The sequence below is a fragment of the Glycine max genome, chromosome 11 (assembly GCF_000004515.6).
Source record: "Glycine max cultivar Williams 82 chromosome 11, Glycine_max_v4.0, whole genome shotgun sequence".
NCBI lineage: Eukaryota > Viridiplantae > Streptophyta > Magnoliopsida > Fabales > Fabaceae > Glycine > Glycine max.
Window position 1 is genome coordinate 10,959,825 of NC_038247.2, and position 18,870 is coordinate 10,978,694.

General features: G+C 35.7%; 2 protein-coding genes and 2 pseudogenes across 2 annotated transcripts; 1 reads left to right on the plus strand and 3 right to left on the minus strand.

Annotated features, from left to right (window-relative positions):
- Window positions 1-3,580: 3,580 nt before the first annotated feature.
- Window positions 3,581-5,941, minus strand: LOC100805419 (pentatricopeptide repeat-containing protein At1g07740, mitochondrial-like; annotated as a pseudogene).
- A 671-nt stretch (window positions 5,942-6,612) lies between these two features.
- On the minus strand, window positions 6,613-7,575 carry LOC100804880 (cytochrome P450 93B16-like; annotated as a pseudogene).
- A 2,578-nt stretch (window positions 7,576-10,153) lies between these two features.
- LOC100781508 (dirigent protein 10) lies at window positions 10,154-12,856 on the plus strand. The gene is made up of 2 exons (XM_003537977.5): window positions 10,154-10,493; window positions 11,405-12,856. Exon 2 carries the CDS (start codon window positions 11,705-11,707, stop codon window positions 12,611-12,613), a length of 909 nt encoding a protein of 302 aa, XP_003538025.1. The 5' UTR covers window positions 10,154-10,493; window positions 11,405-11,704; the 3' UTR covers window positions 12,614-12,856.
- Window positions 12,857-14,901: 2,045 nt separating this feature from the next.
- Window positions 14,902-17,478, minus strand: LOC100782055 (legumin type B). Its single transcript, XM_003537978.5, has 4 exons — window positions 16,866-17,478; window positions 15,811-16,355; window positions 15,525-15,700; window positions 14,902-15,196 (listed from the first exon to the last, which is right to left on the minus strand). Exons 1-4 carry the CDS (start codon window positions 17,059-17,061, stop codon window positions 15,043-15,045), a joined length of 1,071 nt encoding a protein of 356 aa, XP_003538026.1. The 5' UTR covers window positions 17,062-17,478; the 3' UTR covers window positions 14,902-15,042.
- Between the last annotated feature and the right edge of the window lie 1,392 nt (window positions 17,479-18,870).

Below are 18,870 nucleotides of genomic sequence, written 5' to 3' on the forward strand. Positions count from 1 at the left end.
AATGGTTGGCAATGGTCAACACCTCGAGTGTCAACAGCTGTGTACGGAAATTCCGGTGGAAATTCAGACGACCTCGTTCACGGTGGACTTATACGTTCTACCAATTTCTGGGGCCAACATTGTGCTTGGTGTTTAGTGGCTTCAGTCTCTTGGTCCCATCCTCACAGACTACAACACCCTGTGCATGCAATTCTTCCATCAGGGTCGTCTTGTTGAACTCAAAGGTGAGAATGACACCAATCTCAGGCAATTGTCTTCTCCCCAATTTCGCAGGTTATGTCGGACCCAGGGCGATGGGTTTTTCTTCCACATTACCATGCTGACCGACAATCCCTCCACGACTGAGATCACCTCGTTGCACCCTGCTCTTCAGACTCTCCTTCTCCGATATGATGCCTTGTTCCAGCCACCACATACCCTACCGCCGGCACGAACAACAGACCATCACATACATTTAATTCCTCAAGCAACCCCTGTGAACGTGCGCCCTTATCGCTATCCTCATTTCCAAAAGCGGGAAATTGAGTCACAGGTGGATCTCATGCTCCAACGAGGCCTGATTCAGCCCAGCACGAGTCCACTTTCCTCCCCGGTACTACTCGCCAAGAAGAGTGATGGGACATGGCGATTCTGCGTTGACTACCGCGCACTCAATGCCGTCACGGTCAAGGACCGTTTTCCTATTCCGACCACAGACGAGCTCTTAGACGAATTGGGAGGTGCCTGCTGCTTTTCTAAGTTGGATTTATTGCAGGGTTATCACCAGATCCGAATGCATGATGCCGATATTCACAAAACATCTTTTCAAACTCATCATGGACACTATGAGTTCAAAGTCATGCCTTTTGGGCTATGTAATGCCCTATCGTCGTTCCAGGCTACGATGAACTTGTTGTTTGGCCCCTATCTACGCCACTTCATTATCGTCTTCTTTGACGATATCCTGGTGTATAGCTCCTCTTTCGATGAACACTTGCGACATCTTGAGACCACCTTTCAGGTACTCCTCACGAACCAATTTGTCCTGAAATTATCTAAGTGTTTCTTCGCACAGGCACAGGTTGAGTACTTAGGACACGTTGTTTCGACCAAAGGGGTGGAACCCATTGCTTCTAAGATTGATGCAATCAAGCAGTGGCCTATTCCACAGTCCACACGAGCTCTCCGGAGCTTCCTCGGCCTCGTCGGTTTCTACAGAAGGTTCATTCGTAATTATGCTACAATGGCAGCCCCTCTGGTAAAGCTTACCACCCTGCCTTCTTTCCAATGGTCTACGGACGCTCAGCTTGCATTTGATCACCTTAAGGAAGCTCTCTCCTCCACTCCGGTATTGACCCTACCGGACTTCACTACCCCTTTCACACTGGAAACTGATGCTTCCGGGGTTGGCATGGGGGCAGTCCTTTCCCAGAAGGGTCACCCTGTGGCGTTCTTCAGCAAGCCTTTCACCCCCAAGTTGTTGCGTTCATCTACATATGTACGAGAATTGTGTGCTATTACCACAACGGTGCGTAAATGGCGCCAATACTTGCTTGGCCGCCATTTCACTATTATCACTGACCATCGAAGTTTGAAGGAGCTTTTGACCCAAGTGATTCAGACACTGGAGCAGCACCAGTACATGGCAAGACTCATGGGGTACGACTATGACATTCAATACCGGTCTGGGTCCCATAATCAAGCAGCTGATGCCTTGTCTAGGATTTCAGAGCAACAACCAACCCTTACAATGATCCTTTCAGTTCCCTGTTTATCATTTATGAAAGAATTGCGAGCTCAGTTTGACTCTCATGATGGTTACGATCAACTGCGACAAGCTATATTGGCAGAACCTTCCCGGCACCCCGGCTTCTCTGTCATTCACAACCTCATTATGCATAAGGGTTGCATTTGGATTCCTTACGACTTACCCATCATTCCCACTTTGTTGCATGAATATCACACTACTCCCACAGGTGGTCATGCCGGAATTCGAAAGACTTTAGCTCGTTTATCGGAGAATTTTATCTGGCAGGGACTCAGGGAAGATGTGGCTCGCTTTGTGGCCAATTGTTTGGACTGCCAATTGACGAAATATGAAGCTAAGAAGTCCGCAGGACTGTTATGTCCTCTCCCTGTTCCTCAGAGACCATGGGAGGACCTCTCCATGGATTTTATTGTCGGTCTACCTCCTTACCATGGCCACACTACAATCTTTGTGGTTGTTGACAGATTTTCAAAGGGAATTCACTTGGGGACTTTACCCACTTCACATACAACTCACATGGTTGCTTCACTTTTCTTGAACATCGTTATCAAGCTTCATGGGTTTCCTCAGAGCATAGTCTCAGACAGAGACCCACTTTTCATTAGCCATTTTTGGCAGGATTTATTTCGATTAAGCGGCACTGTCCTGCGAATGAGCTCGGCTTACCATCCGCAGACTGATGGTCAAACTGAGGTGCTCAATCGCGTGATTGAACAGTACCTGCGTGCGTTTGTCCATGGAAGACCAAGGAATTGGGGAAGATTCATTCCTTGGGTAGAGTGGTCTCATAACTCGTCTTGGACTGTGGGTTCGGGGTCTACACCTTACGAGATTACATATGGTAGGAAACCTTTTGCATTTCCTGAATATCTCTTGGGCACTTCGAGAATTGATGCTGTGGAGGAATTCTTGGTGGACAGGGATACGACTTTTCAATCCATTAGGAAGAAGCTTATCAAAGCACAAGAGGCTATGAAGATTTACGCGAACAAGAACAGAAGGGAAGTCAACTATGAGATCAATGATTGGGTATTGGTCAAACTTCGACCTTATCGACAGTCCACGGTGAGAGGATCTCCGACGAGCTCCGGTAAGCTGACCAAACGCTACTTTGGTCCCTTTAGGGTCATTGAACGAATTGGGATGGCTGCATATCGCCTTGAACTACCCGAGGGAGCTAAGATACATTCTGTCTTCCATTGCTCGTTGCTTAAGCCTTTTCGAGGATCCCCGACACACCCTGACTCTACCTCTCTACCTCCACAGTTCATTGATGGACATCCTAGCACTACTCCCCTTGCTATCCTCAGTTCTCGACAAGTCAACAATTCCTGGGAAGTGCTTGTTCAGTGGCAGGGGATGTCCCCTGATGAAGCATCTTGGGAGAACTGGACCACCTTATGCCAAGCTTACCACCTTGAGGACAAGGTGGATTTCTAGGGGCCATGGAGTGATAGGAATATGCAGGAAACACCTATGGCAAGGGTGCAGGGAGAAGAAGAGACCAATAGTAAGAGAAGGGTGAAAAAGCCAAGTTACCTGGAAGATTACACGACTTGAGGGTATTGCTGGAAGAAGAATTAGGAGCCCAAATCCTGCTTGTCGTATACACAGTCTCAGAGTCCAAACATGCAAAACAGATTCTGTTACTAGAATATTCCCCATAATAGATTTTATACCAATTCTATCTTAGGAATTTCTATATAAATCTATATGTAAATAAACAAGCAGGCAATAATACGAATATCACACTTTATCTTACCTCTTATTTCCCTCTTTTCTCTGCATTTTCTGGAGGTAACTGATCCTCGAAATCAGCTTGTTCCCCTGCACCTAACACTTATCCTCACTACAGGCAGACTTAATGATAGTTTCCCATCTCTCCAAATCAAATTCTACCTTTCTCTTTTCCATCTCTTCCAAAACAAAGCATGCACCATCAGTACTCCCAGATTTCAACAAGCCAACAAACAGACAATTAATTGTCTACTAGTAAGCATTGCATTCAAAACACTCAAACCAACCTCAAAATCCCCAATCTGGCACAAACCATCAACCACCATCCTGTATGTTGCTGCATTTGGCACACATCCCCCAATCTGCATCTCAAGTAAGACTTTGTAAGCTTCCATTGCCTTACCTTCCTTGCAAAGATAATTTATCAATATGTTGTACGTTACAATATCTGGTTTAAGCCCCTTTTCTTCATCTCATGAAGCAAAGCCTTGGCCTCTTCAACCTTTCCTCTCTTCCCAAGATCGTTCATCAAAACACCAAAATTCACCGGCTGAGCTTTAGACCCATGATACGCCATATCAAACATAAGCTTCTTAGCTTCCTCATACTTCTCCACAGAGCACAAACCCTCCATCAACAGTGCATAAGTTACTTCATTCGCACGCTTTCATTTCTGGCCCATGTCCTCAAGCAAGGCCAGTGCTTTGTCCAAATCAGCCTTCCTACACAAAAACCCAATGAGACTATTATAACTGACAACACTCGGTTGCACTCTCTTCTGAAGCATTTCATCAAACACTTCACATGCTTTCCCCCACTCGCCCTTTGCCAACCAAAAATAATACTGTATGAGCAAAAGGTAGAAATGTTTTCATTCAAGATGATGAATATAGCTGTCCTTTTTGCAATTAATTAGACAAGATGAAACAACTCTGCACTTAATGCTCACCTGCAGGTTAATTAATTTGCTTATTTGATTTGGCTATAAACGGGCTGGGATCTAAATGGCATTATGCCTATGATCCTAGATAAAGTCCATTTCTTACAGCATAGTGGTTGGCTCTACGGGAAACAAGTCAAGAAATCATTTTTTGAAATGAGGGTTCGTGCATTGAAAGTGTGTTGGATTTTATTAAATTTAAAAGTTGGTCTTGGCTGTCTATAAAGGTTTTTTTTTTTTTTTATATAATGAAGAATGCATGCATGGTCTTCAAACCCAATGGTGTGTTTGAAAAGTCTGTAGTCCAATATTGCAGTAATTCAGTGCTAAGTGAAGATGCATATGCATATGCATGTATATAGTGGTGTTTATATTTTGGTCTGTAAGAATACCTTTATGCAGGGCTTGAATGTTGTTAAATATGAAACATAATGTGCAGTAGAAATGTAAGTATGCAGGGATTGAGGAGATATAAGATATTGATGGTCATTATGCTGATGTATGTAAATTGGTGTAGGCAATTTTGCCGGAGTTATCCTCTTTTAATTGTTAGGGGAACCTTTGTACTCCTTTTTAAATGAATAAAATTTCTTTAATTGGCTGGAAAAAGAAAACACAGGTGTTATATGAATTGGAATATATATATATATATATATATATATATATATACCCTGTATGATCAACTGTGAAGAACCTTGGCTTGTTCTTCTTTCTCACCTCATCTAACAATAAGTGACTATCAAATAGCTAGGCAAGTGGACATTTGCTCTCATGCATGGTAGAAATTACAAAAAAAAAAAGGACACACTAATGCTTTTCTTTGGATTAAAATAAATAAATTTTAGTGGCGACTTCACATCTTTTATAAAAAAAAATCAATTTATTGTCCCTTCTCTTCGTAATCCTAGTTGCATACAGAAAAATTAAAGTTAAAAACTATGACAAATATATTGAAATTCGAACTGTTAGACGTCAAAATTTAACAGATTCTACATGAAAACAAGTCTTCTTAGGCTTGTTGTAAATTTCACAATTGTATTATATAATAATGGCAAATATGCTACATATAAAATAGAATAAATTTCGCAAGAAAATAATTTATATATATATATATCAATTTCGTCTTTATTTGAACAAAAAATTATACATAGAAAGAACATTTTCCAGCTCCTACACTCAACACTCATCATAATATCTTACATATATTACACCACAAATAAAATTAGAAAGAACATTTTTCAACTCATACACTCATTATAATATCAAATTGCATGACTTATCATGGAAAAAATACTGACTCAATTTTTTCATGGAAATACTAATCCGTTGAAGGCTTTGTTGTCACAAATTTCCTTGACAATAAACTAAACTTGACGAAAAGGGTTGGGATTCAATCGTGCAACAGGAATGCCAATAAGATCATTGGCCCTTGGAGCAGTCAATCCTGGCCGTTCATCTATATTGATTAAACTTTTTCCATATATTGGTCTAAGATTTTTACCTTGTGAACCAAACATCTTCCACTCAAAGCACTGTGAGAGCTCCAATGATAGTTGGCAATTCACGCATGGTCAAAGGCATTCCAGGACACCCTCTCCTACCACTACCAAATTGGCAACAACTCAAAATAATGTATTTTCTTCTCCAATCTAAAAGTGTTTATTAGAGATAAAAATTAATTTAGCTGGTTACAAATTAGTTAAAGATTAGTTTAGTTGTTTACAAATTTGTTATTAATTTAGTTTGTTACAATTTAGTTTAGTTAGTTACAAATTTAGTTATATAACACTCAATGTAAAAATTGATTTATTTATTTTGAACCTTATTCAAAGTAATATTCAATCTCTCTTCTCTCTTCTTTCTATCTCTCTACCTTAAACTTTATTATTATTTGTGTATCTCTCTTCCTCTTTTGAGTGTACAAAATGTTAAATAATGATTATAAAAAAAATACTTAATTGATAAGATTTTTCCAATAAAACATAAAATAATATTATAAATACCTGATTGTTTTTTCTTTTATTTTATATTTACTTTATTTATCTATTTTACAAAATTTATTACATCTACACTTTCTGGTTATTTTTTCTTGCATGCTATTTCTCTTATTCCGAGTCCAAGATGAGGCGGACCTACTTTTAGGAAAATTTAACTATGGCTTTAAAATAGACACGTACGTATTATTTCATCATGCAAGGGAGTGTATAAAGCATGAGTTACGTACCAAGATCAATGATTTGACGTGGTTCCGAGTTAACTCGACCTCGCATTCTTTCTGCTCAGAAACATCCAACAAAATGTCAAGAAAATCCTTCACTTTCTCATCTCCATCTTCATCTTCACAACCCTCTTCGTTTTATTTCATTCTCAACTCCTCACTATCAGAGATGATCTTCTCTAACAACGCATCGTACCTCTTATGTATGTCCAATGCCCTCTTCTTGAAACCCTGCAAGTCCAAGTTCTTGCAGAAACCTAAGAAATCTGAAATGTTATACTCCCCGAAAATCTGCGTCACTTCACGAACCAAAGCCCGTGCCTGTTCTGCCTGGCTGTCTGTTTCGGAGCTCTTAATGCTCAACATCATCTGCGATATCACATTGGTGGAAAGACTCAAAAGAGCTTCAGTGAGGTTCACTCTCTCCTGGGTCTTTGATTTATGGAACAAAATTTGAATGAAGTCATGAACTTCCCTTGTCCTAATAGGTAGGAACTGTGCTAGGGTTTTGTTTCCCAAGAGTTCAGTGGTGCTTAGTTTTTTCATGAACTTCCAGTAAGTGTCGTAAGGCGCAAACGCGAAAGTGGCGTTGTGGTAGGTAACCATGTTGATGGCCATGTTCATTTTGCGAGAAGAGTATGTGAGCTCGTTGTTCTTGAGAAACTCTTTGGCGAGTGATGGGGTGCTTGCAACTATGAACTTAACGGGACCTATTCGAAGGCTTATGAGAGGCCCATATCGGAGAGAGAGGTCTTGGAATGAGTGATGGATGAGGGGTTTAAGGAGATGGAGATGACCTATTATTGGTATTGTTGGTGGGCTAGGAGGGTTCTTCAAGTGGCCCTTACGCTTGTTTTTTCTCTCAAACAAGAGTTTGAGAAGGGAAGCAGAAATGAAAACAATGAGGAATAGTAACAGGGACTCAGAAATCATCTTGGTGTTTGGTTTGATTTGATTAATTAGGAAATGAAAATAGAGAGGGGATTAATCATGAATTGAGCATGGTTTTCTTTTCAGCGTTACCACCAACCGCTTTTTATAGTAAACTTAAGCGTTGTAAATTTTAGTAGTGGCATTAGTTGATAGGGAATTCAGTCTTACTATTTCGTACCAGCTAGCGCTCTTTTCAGCGTTTCCATTGGAACATAGACATGAACCTGAGTACGTAACATGTCAAGCAAATTATTGTCAACTTGCGCTTGCTGATACGTGCAAGGAGTCCCTTCATTAATTAAAGCTGCTATTTTGAAGTTAACACCACAAAGTGTGTTTTTTTATATTTAATATAAAGTATATTATGATGTTTTATTTTTATATCTTTTCCTGTTAAAAATACAAATTTATTTTAAATATAACTCAATTATAAGGTTATTGGAAATACTAGGAATTAAGAGAGTAAACTACGTATAATTTTAAACCGTGTGAAAAGAGGAAAATACCCATATTAAAAGATAGCCAGATGCTAATCAATGTCTTTAGTAAGGATAGTGACGCTGGTCAATTAAGAAAATTAAAAAAAAAATATTGAAATGCATAAAAAATTCTCTTCTATAATTTTTAAATGCATTTTTATGTAATTTTTAATTAAAAAAACTTCTTTATTTTGTTAATCAGTATATTAATTAGGAAGACCCTAAAATATATTGTTAAGAGAAATCATATATTATGACTTGTGATATGATATCAGTAATACATATTTATTAAATGCTAATAAGAACTGTCTTAATTTTTTTTTTAAAATTAAAACCAATAATTTTTATTGAAACTCAAAATTAAATAAAATCATATTTAAAGAAATTAAAAATCTATTTTATCTTAAAAAATGTTAGGTGTAATTAATGGGTTTGACAAAAAAATATTATATGAAATATAAAGTGTATTAAACACGATGCAACTTCATACCATTAAAAGTAAGTACAAAATATGTTTGCACTAGGAATAACTTCCAAATTCAGAGATTTTGATTTTTTTTTCCTGTTAAGAGAGTGTCATTCGCTCAAGAAAGACCATTTATTCTGTTCATAATCTCCTTAACTTTTTAATGTTTGCTACGTAAGATGGTTTGGTGTTTCTAATTTAAGTTTGGCTATCGTTAATTAGTAGAGAAAAGGATAAACAACTTTTGAGGACTTGTAGCTACAATTAAAATATAAATATAAATAATTTTTATTAAATTTCTTCGATAAATCTTCACTCACACTCAATTGTATTTACTTTAAAATTTAAAAAAAATTGTTTTAAAAACAGTGACACATACCACCTAATTAATTTTCAATAAGATAATATTTTTACCAAAACACATACATATGCATATATGCGCTATATACATGCGATGCACAAAATTCTTATAATATGTTTGGATAATACTCGAGATGCAATTTTACCTCATAATATCCGCCAAGTAAAAAAATCCATCTCATAAAGTTACGATGACGCCATAAAAAATGCAATTTTTTTTCTTCACTATAAAAAGAATTACTCGTAATTAATTAATTCTCACTATAAATCTAACCAAACACACTATAAAAATAACTTTTTAATACTACTGTTATCATAAAATATAATTTAGTGATTTACATAATTTATTTAAATTTAGTATATTTTTATAACATAATTAATAGTTTTTTTGGTAAAAAAATGGTTAATATAGTTACTACTTTGTTTTTGTATATATATATATAAATTTAAGAAGGTTGTTGATGATATATGGAATTGATGGTTGTTATATGTAATTTTGGGTTTTTTAAAATATATTTGTTTTAACTTTCATACAAATATATTTTCTATTATATATTCTTGGTTTATTTTAGAAAGCACGTGATTATAAATATTTTTTTAAAAATATTTAATACTTATATTGTAAAGTTTAATTTCATACTTGACTCCCCAAACATTTATTCCTGGGTTCGCCCCCACTTGTTGGAGTGCCTTTGTTACCTTCCTTGTGAGAAGTAACTTATGCACTGTTGATGGAGGGTTTGTGCTCTGTGGAGAAGTATGAGGAAGCTAAGAAGCTTATGTTTGATATGGCGTATCATGGGTCTAAAGCTCAGCCGGTGAATTTTGGTGTTTTGATGAAGAATCTTGGGAAGAGAGGAAAGGTTGAAGAGGCCAAGGCTTTGCTTCATGAGATGAAGAAAAGGCGGCTTAAACCAGATGTTGTAACGTACAACATATTGATAAATTATCTTTGCAAGGAAGGTAAGGCAATGGAAGCTTACAAAGTCTTACTTGAGATGCAGATTGGGGGATGTGTGCCAAATGCAGCAACATACAGGATGGTGGTTGATGGTTTGTGCCAGATTGGGGATTTTGAGGTTGGTTTGAGTGTTTTGAATGCAATGCTTACTAGTAAACATTTAATTGTCTGGTTGTTGGCTTGTTGAAATCTGGGAGTACTGATGGTGCATGCTTTGTTTTGGAAGAGATGGAAAAGAGAAAGGTAGAATTTGATTTGGAGAGATGGGAAACTATCATTAAGTCTGCCTGTAGTGAGGATAAGGGTGCAAGTGAGCTCATAACTGTACTTACATCTCCGTGTATCTAATAGAGTACATTAGGTATGGACGAATTGTCTATATCTTTACAATTTTTTATGTGGATGTTCCAAAATTTCATTTGAATTTACTTTGCCCTTGTTCTAATCCTATGTGACACTAATGGTGGTTTTCCTGGCACATAAGTTTTCACTTCTCAAGGCAGTAAAGTAATGAATGATTTCATATCAAGGTGAACAAATTGTTTTCAATGGGTGGATATATGTTGGTGCTTACCTCAGAGGACTGGCAAAGATGAGAGTAGAGCTTAGGGAGCACATATATGATATGAAACAACAGAAATACGAGAACAAGGTAAATTTTATAAATTATACATGGACTATTATTGTGCTTTTAGGATGATAGAACCGTTAAGATAAGAACTTAGCCCAGACCGAAAAGAACCTATTTCTCTCTGTTATTTCTTTGTTCCACTGTTTCTGTCATTCATTTACAGTCTATCTCTTAGAGGCAGAGTATGTCTCTTAACACTTTAAAAAAAACTTCATCTCTATCAAAGATAATGCTCGGCTTTTGACCCATTTCCTTAAATTTGTAATTTTTTTATGTTATAAGTGTTAAGTATTTATTGATTTTTCAATGACTAATGTTTATAAGAAAACTTTATTGATTATTTTTAGTGCAAATTTTCTCGTTTAAACACATTTTTTTCATTCATAAAGTTTAAATATAAAACTTCAATGAATTCAAGTTAAGTTGCATGAGGAATAATGACATGTTGGTATTTTGTTTGTAATTAGAGATAAATTACTATTTTCATTTCTAATTTTAACGTGTGTTTAAATTTTCATCTTAATATTTTTCTATAAATTAAAAAGAAAATCAGTTCCCCATTTTAATTTTTGTAACTAACTCAAACATAAGTAGATCCATAAATGACTAATAGTAATAATAATAATAACAAAAAATAAAAGAAAATGTGAATATGATTAATAAATAAATTAAACTTTGAGAGAAAGGATAAGAGAAATAATTTAGTAAGGATGAAGCTTGATCATAAAATTTGATAAGATGAGACTCAAGTTCTTAGCTTGCAATTGAATCCTAACACATACCCGCCAATCACCTATGCAAGGGTGATTCGGTTCATAAGCAGAAAATGCTCTATCCATGGATACAAAAATTATTCTTAGAACAAGATCTTTTTTTTTTTTTTTCAAATTCATATGAAACCATTTTTATCCTGATCTTTCGTTGTGTTTCAGGAATTCCTTGCGTCAAATTTCCTAGGAGAAATATTATTTTAATATTTTATAATACTGACTGTTTAGTTTAAACTACTACATCGAGAACTTGGGGAGTTTTGAATGAGATCAGCTAGCTACTCTGATGAACTACTCCTCTCACACGCATCAACTCCATCATAATTCATAATATAATTATGGTGTATGAACTTGCTTCTCTGAATTGGGTATTTATGCCACTCCGGCCTCATAACTCATTCATTATCATCTCAACAAAATAACTGCATACATCTTCCATCCAACTATATATCAAAACACTCTATGGCGAGGTGTGAATCCGTTTCCACGACAATGCCCCTGAATGCAAAAATATTAATAGCACTTATATTCCTTGCATTCGCAATCACGGCTACCACTTCAACTCGAATCCTTGATGAAATAGAAACACCAGAAGAACCCAACAGTGCTGCCGAATCCCCTGTTGTCTCTCCACTTCCACTTGTTGCAGAATCCCCAGTTGCGGAAGTCAAAGGAGTTGACCAACAACATCACACGCTCTCATTTTTCATGCACGACATTCTGGGAGGCTCCAACCCCACGGCCAGAGCTGTAACAGGCGTGGTGACGAATCCAGCTCTGAACGCTCAAGTGGCATTCGCGAAACCCAACGGAGCAAACCTTCCTCTGAACAACGGAGTTCCACAGAACAACAACAACGGAGGAATTCTCAACAACAACAACCTTCCTTTCCTCACCGGACTGGGGGGTACCACGGCCAGCGTCTTCAACAACAACAACTTGCTCAACGGTGGGGCCGGTTTCCCGGTCACTAACACCAACCAGCTCCCAGAGGGAATGACACTGCAGAAGGTCATGTTTGGGACAATGACTGTCTTCGACGATGAGCTCACTGAAGGGCAAGAGTTGGGTTCGGGTTTGGTAGGGAAGGCGCAGGGATTTTACATTGCCAGCGCTGTCGATGGAGCAAGTCAGCTTATGGCTTTCACCGCTAAGTTTGAAGAGAATGGTTACGTGGACAGTCTTAGTTTCTTTGGCGTTCATCTAACGCAGGTTTCGGAGTCTCAAATTGCCATCGTTGGAGGCACCGGAAAGTTTCTCAACGCAGAAGGCTTTGCCATTATTAAGACTTTTCCTGTTATCGGCGGTCAGCAACATAACACTGACGGTGTCCAGACTCTGTTGCAGCTCACTGCCTATCTGGCATACTAGCCTCTCTCTCTCTCTCTCTCTCTCTTATATGCTGTGCTGTTAACTTCTTTCTTGTTGCAAAAATGTTTGTATTTCGTGTTGTAATGAGTTATTAACTGTGTGAGAATATTTTACTTTTGAAAAAAAAAAAAATTGCTATGGCTGAGTTTCACTGTGACAGAGATATTAGGGGGACAAGCATGGGCCCGGCCCCTTCTTTCCTCTATTATTACATACATATATTATTGTGTATTAAAACAAAAAGTATGAGAAATTTCTTAAACAAGTTGAAGTAAAGTAAAGTGCTCCTCACACAAAAGTAAATAAATACTTTTGTTTGTCTCCCTGAGTAGTACTGCCTATTGGGAACTCTTCTTTAAAACTTGAAAAGGCTCTCGTCGTCTTGTAGCTACTCTCCATTGGTCAACAACAAGTCATAAATATTTGTTTCATTTTTTTGTCTCTTCCTTCTCAATAAGGTAACTACTACTTTATTAAATGGATCACACAATACTTTGTAGAGCAATAATTTCTTCATTTTATTATTGATTTTAACGAAATAACGAATAAATTAACATCTTTGTAATTTTTTATTAGTAGAAGTCAAAAAAGAAGATTTCAAACATTTTAGAGGAAATTGATGAAAAATCTGAAAGAAAAAGTATTAAAGAAGGATTGGACAGCTCGCTTAGCATGTACTATCGATTAGCGAGCAAGTTGCTTAGTGCACAGTCTCGCTCAGCGTGCAACACAGGCTTAGTGCGAGAAGGCCCGTGAGAAAGCCCAAATGCGCGCTTAGCGCGAAAGCCCGTGTTAAGCGCGAGATCAGTGTGAAAAGTAAACTACCTCACGCCTATTAGAAGAGTGGGAAGCAAAAGGAAAAGAATGGGTCTATCCCTTAAGGAAAACCACTCTCTCTTTTAGTCATTTCTCATTTTCTTGTTATTAGTCATCCAACCCTTTCTTTCATATAACTGAACTCCTTCGATTTTCATTGATTTGAAACTATCAAAAGAAAAGAATAAAAGTTTTTCAATTTTATCCAAAAAAAAAAGGGGGGAATGCACCCTTTTTTGAAGAAATTTCCAAGTAACTGATAGTAAATGCCTAAAATAAAAATAAATGAATAAAAATAAAAGCCAAGTTATATTTGAAACATAAACGAAGAAACAGGAAACAATGCCCAACAAGGATGACCCAACAAGTTCAGTTAATTGCCCTTCACGTAATCCACCTCTGAGCAATGCATCAATCCTAAATTATATTTATATAGATTCAAACATTAAGTAGTAAGCAATGCTACTTTTAACCCACAGACTAAACCTTATTAAGCCAAATCAAACATTTCTTAAGAACTCAACATTATAATCCACAAAAGTTTTGAACACCGTAGTGAAAATAAAGGGCTATGGCACTGGTTGAAAATAAAGAGGGGAGTGAAAATGGAGTGCAAAATAAAGGTTTTGACACAGATTGATAGAAAATGAGAGTTTCATTTCAATTCCACTGGATGTGAAGGGTACTTTCACTTCAACGTATATATATTTCCTGTTATGTTGTTGATGCCTAGCCTAGTGCAGCATGCACGCATTTTCTTATACATAGGGCCTATTTGGCTGAGTTTCTCATTTGACCCCTCTTGTAGCATGCAATTGAAATAAAACTCATTTTCAACAACATAACAGGAAATATATATACGTTGAAGTGAAAGTACCCTTCACATCCAGTGGACAAAACACTGAGCATCTTCCAAGAGCTGCAAACCGTTTAGCAATGGTGGATGAAGAGCGTCTATTATTGAGATAAGCTGGTCAATTCCCTGAATAGTACATGCTCAAAGTTATTACTATTAATTAACCTAATAACAGAATTAGCAGAGCATAAACTTAATTTTTTTTTAAAAAAAAACAAGAATTAGGTAACCCTGGCCTGCTAGAGAAAGGGGAACGGAACCAGAGAAAATGCCGTGGGAGGCGCAGAAGGTTTGAAAATTAGAGTCAATGAGTGGATACTCTTTCTCCAGTGACTTCAATGGTGCCATTTTGTCTCATCATCACCACATAAAATACAGAACGAAACTACTATTCAGTATTTTCAGTGTTCACCTTATATTCCGGTCGAAAAATGACTTGTCACTTCAGAATTATTATTATTTCAACTTCTTAAAAATAAATTAATTTTGATCTTAAATTTTTTAGAAATTAGTCTTGGCTTCAAAAGGAAATCACTTTCTGAATGATTTTTTAAAGTGCGTCCTTAACAAGATTCATAAAAAAATAACTACAAGGTATAAGGAAGGATTAAAATAAACTTTGGATTAAAAAAACAAGGCAACAATAATCAATTCCTTACAAACCCAAAAGAAATGTAAATACTACTCATGAAGAACTGGATTAAAAACCTGAAACTAATTCAAACTAGAAAAACATCATAAGCATAGTAACGCTAATTTAATTTGGAGGAGGGAAGAAAATGGCGTCAGCATTCCTCTTTGAACGGAAGAGTTGCTCAAGTCCTGCATCTACATTGAAAGCAGCCTGCAGAACAGTGGGTGAAAGAGCCTTCCACGCCCCAATACTTCCAGCCAGGTGAGTAAATACAGGACTGACATTATAATAATCATTAGAACCTTTGTTAGAATTAATTAATATGCATATGCTTTCACAACTACTAACTACAAGCTTTGTTAGAAGCTATAAGTAACACCCTTTTTTAAACACAATTTTTATTCCAAAGCATAAATTTATTTCAATCAAGTATGAGTATGATTACTTCAATCATTAATTGGTTAGTTAAGCATTACCACTACTAGTCCACTACAATCAGCTAACTTACCAATTAGTTCTAAGTAATATCTACAGAAACGTAATGTTTGCATTAAGATCAGCATATGTTACAAAAATGAAATTCCAATTCTGTTTGAAAAACTCACTTGGGGGTAGTGATGATAGAGAACCACTCCAATCCATCAGAGTCAGCAATCTTTGAGACAACAAAAAACCTTGGCACAATGAACAAATTACCGGCCTTCACTGTGGTCTCCAAAACCCTGCGACCATCAGCACCAACAACCTGAGCACGACCACTCCCTCTCACAATATAAGTAACCTGAAAAGAGAGAGATATAAGGTTGGTTAAGTGGTTAAGAAAGTGAAGGAAGAAAAAGTTGCTCCTAATAAAAACTAACAAACTAACAATTAACATATATAAAAAATTACCTGAAAAGCAGAATCACAGGAGAATCCAGGGGAACACATGGCCTTTCCATCAAGCCTCACAAGGTCTGCTCCTAGACCAACCTCACCAACCAAAGGAAGGTTCTTGGTGTTCAACACCACAACCCTTCCTCCATTCTTGATGTCAACATCCAATGGAGCCTCTTCACAGTTCAATGCCATGCCCTTTCTGTGTTCCTCTTTGGGCTCAGGAAGGTTGATGTTCCCTTCAAGCTTCACAATGCCATTGCCTGATTGTTTCCCAACAAGGGTCTTCACATCCTTCTCTTCTAAGTCCCAAGCCCTTCCCACAAACTCAGTTGAGAATCCAGTGAAGATTCCATTGGAACCAGTTAGGTAAAAATCAGTGAATTCACCAGTCTTGTGGGCTTTGGAAGTGTCACCTAAGAACAGAACAACCAACTCAGTGTCCTCCTTGTTGTACCACCAGGTTATCACACCAAAAGGGAGTGCCAAAGCATCACCCTTCTTGATAGCAAGAACCTTCTCTTCCGATTCAGGGAGCACAATTCCAGCAACTCCACTTCCTGTTTTGGCAAGTTCACATTTAAAAACCAGCCAATTATCAGAATAATGAATCACTACAAATCAGAATGGTTTCTCTCTTGTTAATTTTTGTATTATCTTGTTATGGAGAAAAAATTGGGTATACTTTTCACTCAATAATTTTTTACTTATTTTCAGAAAACCCTACCTAGTTAATGTTAAGCTAATCATAAAATTTTCACGTCTAATGTTAGGAAATGGGAAATGATGTTTTCTTTTTAGAAATAAAATAATTTTTTAAAACTATATATATACTCCAAACCATAATGATTACAATTGCTCGAAACGTTATTTAATACGGTATAGCAGAGAAAGCACGACTATCAAAATCGGATATGGTTGAATCTTAACCAGTGTATAAGGAAATTTGATTCATAAAATCCTCAAAATGAAAAAAAACAAATCTAGAACTGAAATATTCATTAAAAAAAGATGTTCTTATGGGAAAAATAAGAAAATTGATTGGTGGAACACTCCTTACAAAACTTCACCTTGGAGAACATATGCAACCTTGGAAGAGTCAGAGTATTGAGGAAGGGCAAAACCATTTTTTTGAAGAGCTAGTTTGGCAGCACCAATGTTCCCTTCATGCAACATGGGGAGCTCAGAAGGGGACCATGCATGGTAAGACCCACCATTGCTTTCGTACACCTTCTTGGCCAATTGGGGAGAAAGATCAATTTCCATGGTAATAGATAGAAAGAGCAAAACAAAACATAAACACTATACAACTCTACATGTGTTGGGTATATATAGCAATCCTAAAATCGTAAAGTTAACGAACAAGGTGATACAGTAGTATCTATCCCGCTACTTGTTTGTTGTTGTATCAATCTAGTCTAACAGAATAGACTTGGTGTTTAGATTTGTTATTTTTTGAAAAAAATAACAAACTGATTGGTTAACAACGCCCTAGGTATATGTCCCGTTTGGTTGGTTCTTTGGTGGTAGATAGTAGGTTGAAATCTTAACAATTTTATTTTTTTACAGGTGCAATATGATCTCAGTCTTCTCCGTCTCTCATGCCTCTTCTTTTCCCAACTTTCCACTCTCTCCTTCCCCCAATCCGCACTTTTTTTTTCACTTTTCCCCTCACTCTTCTTCCTTCATTATAAAATATTAACGTAAAATTATTTTTACATTATTTAATATTAACGTAAAATTAAAGTCATTTAAATGATAATTTATAATTAAATATTAACATAAAATTATTTTTTATTATTAGTGTATAATTATTAAACTTCATTTTCTGTATAAATAAAAATATGTATACAAGGTCAATTTAGATTGAATTGAATATTTTTTTTTAAATTAAATAAAAAATCTGATCCAAAGTAAAAAAAATAAAATATATTCTTTTCATTTGTTTAATTTTCTATTTATTTGATTTTTGATTTTTTTATTAGTTTTTATTTTTTTTATTAGATTGATTCGTTTTTATGAATATCCATGTGATCACTTGGTGCTATAAACAACAGAAAAACAAAGAAATAAAGAAGCAAAGGCATGTAGGTGACTGAGGTATAACAAATTAAACATGAGGAAGGGTCCTATTACTTCTTCATATTTTATAATTTTAATTTTATGACTATATTCAATTTTAGTTAAGGTCAATTTATTTCTGAGCTGGACCTTAAAATTCAATCAAATTAAAAAAAATCCAAAAAAATATTACCAAATAAACATAATAATATATCAAATTAAAGCTAAAATTTATATATTTTAAAAATATCCCATCTAGAATATTTATGAATTATTAATACTTATTTTAAAACCTTTTTTTTATGACACCTCGGGTTAAATTTAATTTCTTCTTTTGGAGTTTGATACATGTTGTAAAATGGCTAAAATACATTTTTGTGTCTATAATTTAGCTTCTTTTTTTTTTTCATTTTCATCTCTAAGAAAAATTCTTCGATTTTAGTCCTAACAATATGTGTTCGTCTTATTTTTCATTTAAGGTATTGTCAATGACACTTTAGACAATAAAAAAAAATAATGAAAAAAACTATCTAAAATGTTTGAAGGACGAAAATACATTTTGCAAACTACAAGAATAAAAAACATATTTAAGGCTTGTAAAATTTTTAATGAATTTTAAAATTTTATTTAAACTTTTAATGATTTTGCTTAACCTTGTATTTATTCCTTTTTGATAAATTAATTTAAAATTAAATTTGACGTGCTTTAATGGAATTATATTTTATATTTTGATTGTTTATATACCAAATGTGTAGAACCCTAGGTACATTGAGGCTTTAAATACTAAAAAAAGAAGTTTTGTCATTCATATATTTTTTTTTACAAAACATAATCATTCTATTTTTTTATTCATGAAAATCAAAGATAATATTAGAAAGTTTATAATAGCTCACACATCATATTTAATCAAATAAGTTAGACCTCATTGATAGAGTAATTTTATCTCGTTCAAAGAAGTTTGTATAATGTAAAAAAAGATACATGTAATTTATATTAAATTATCTTCACTCCAAA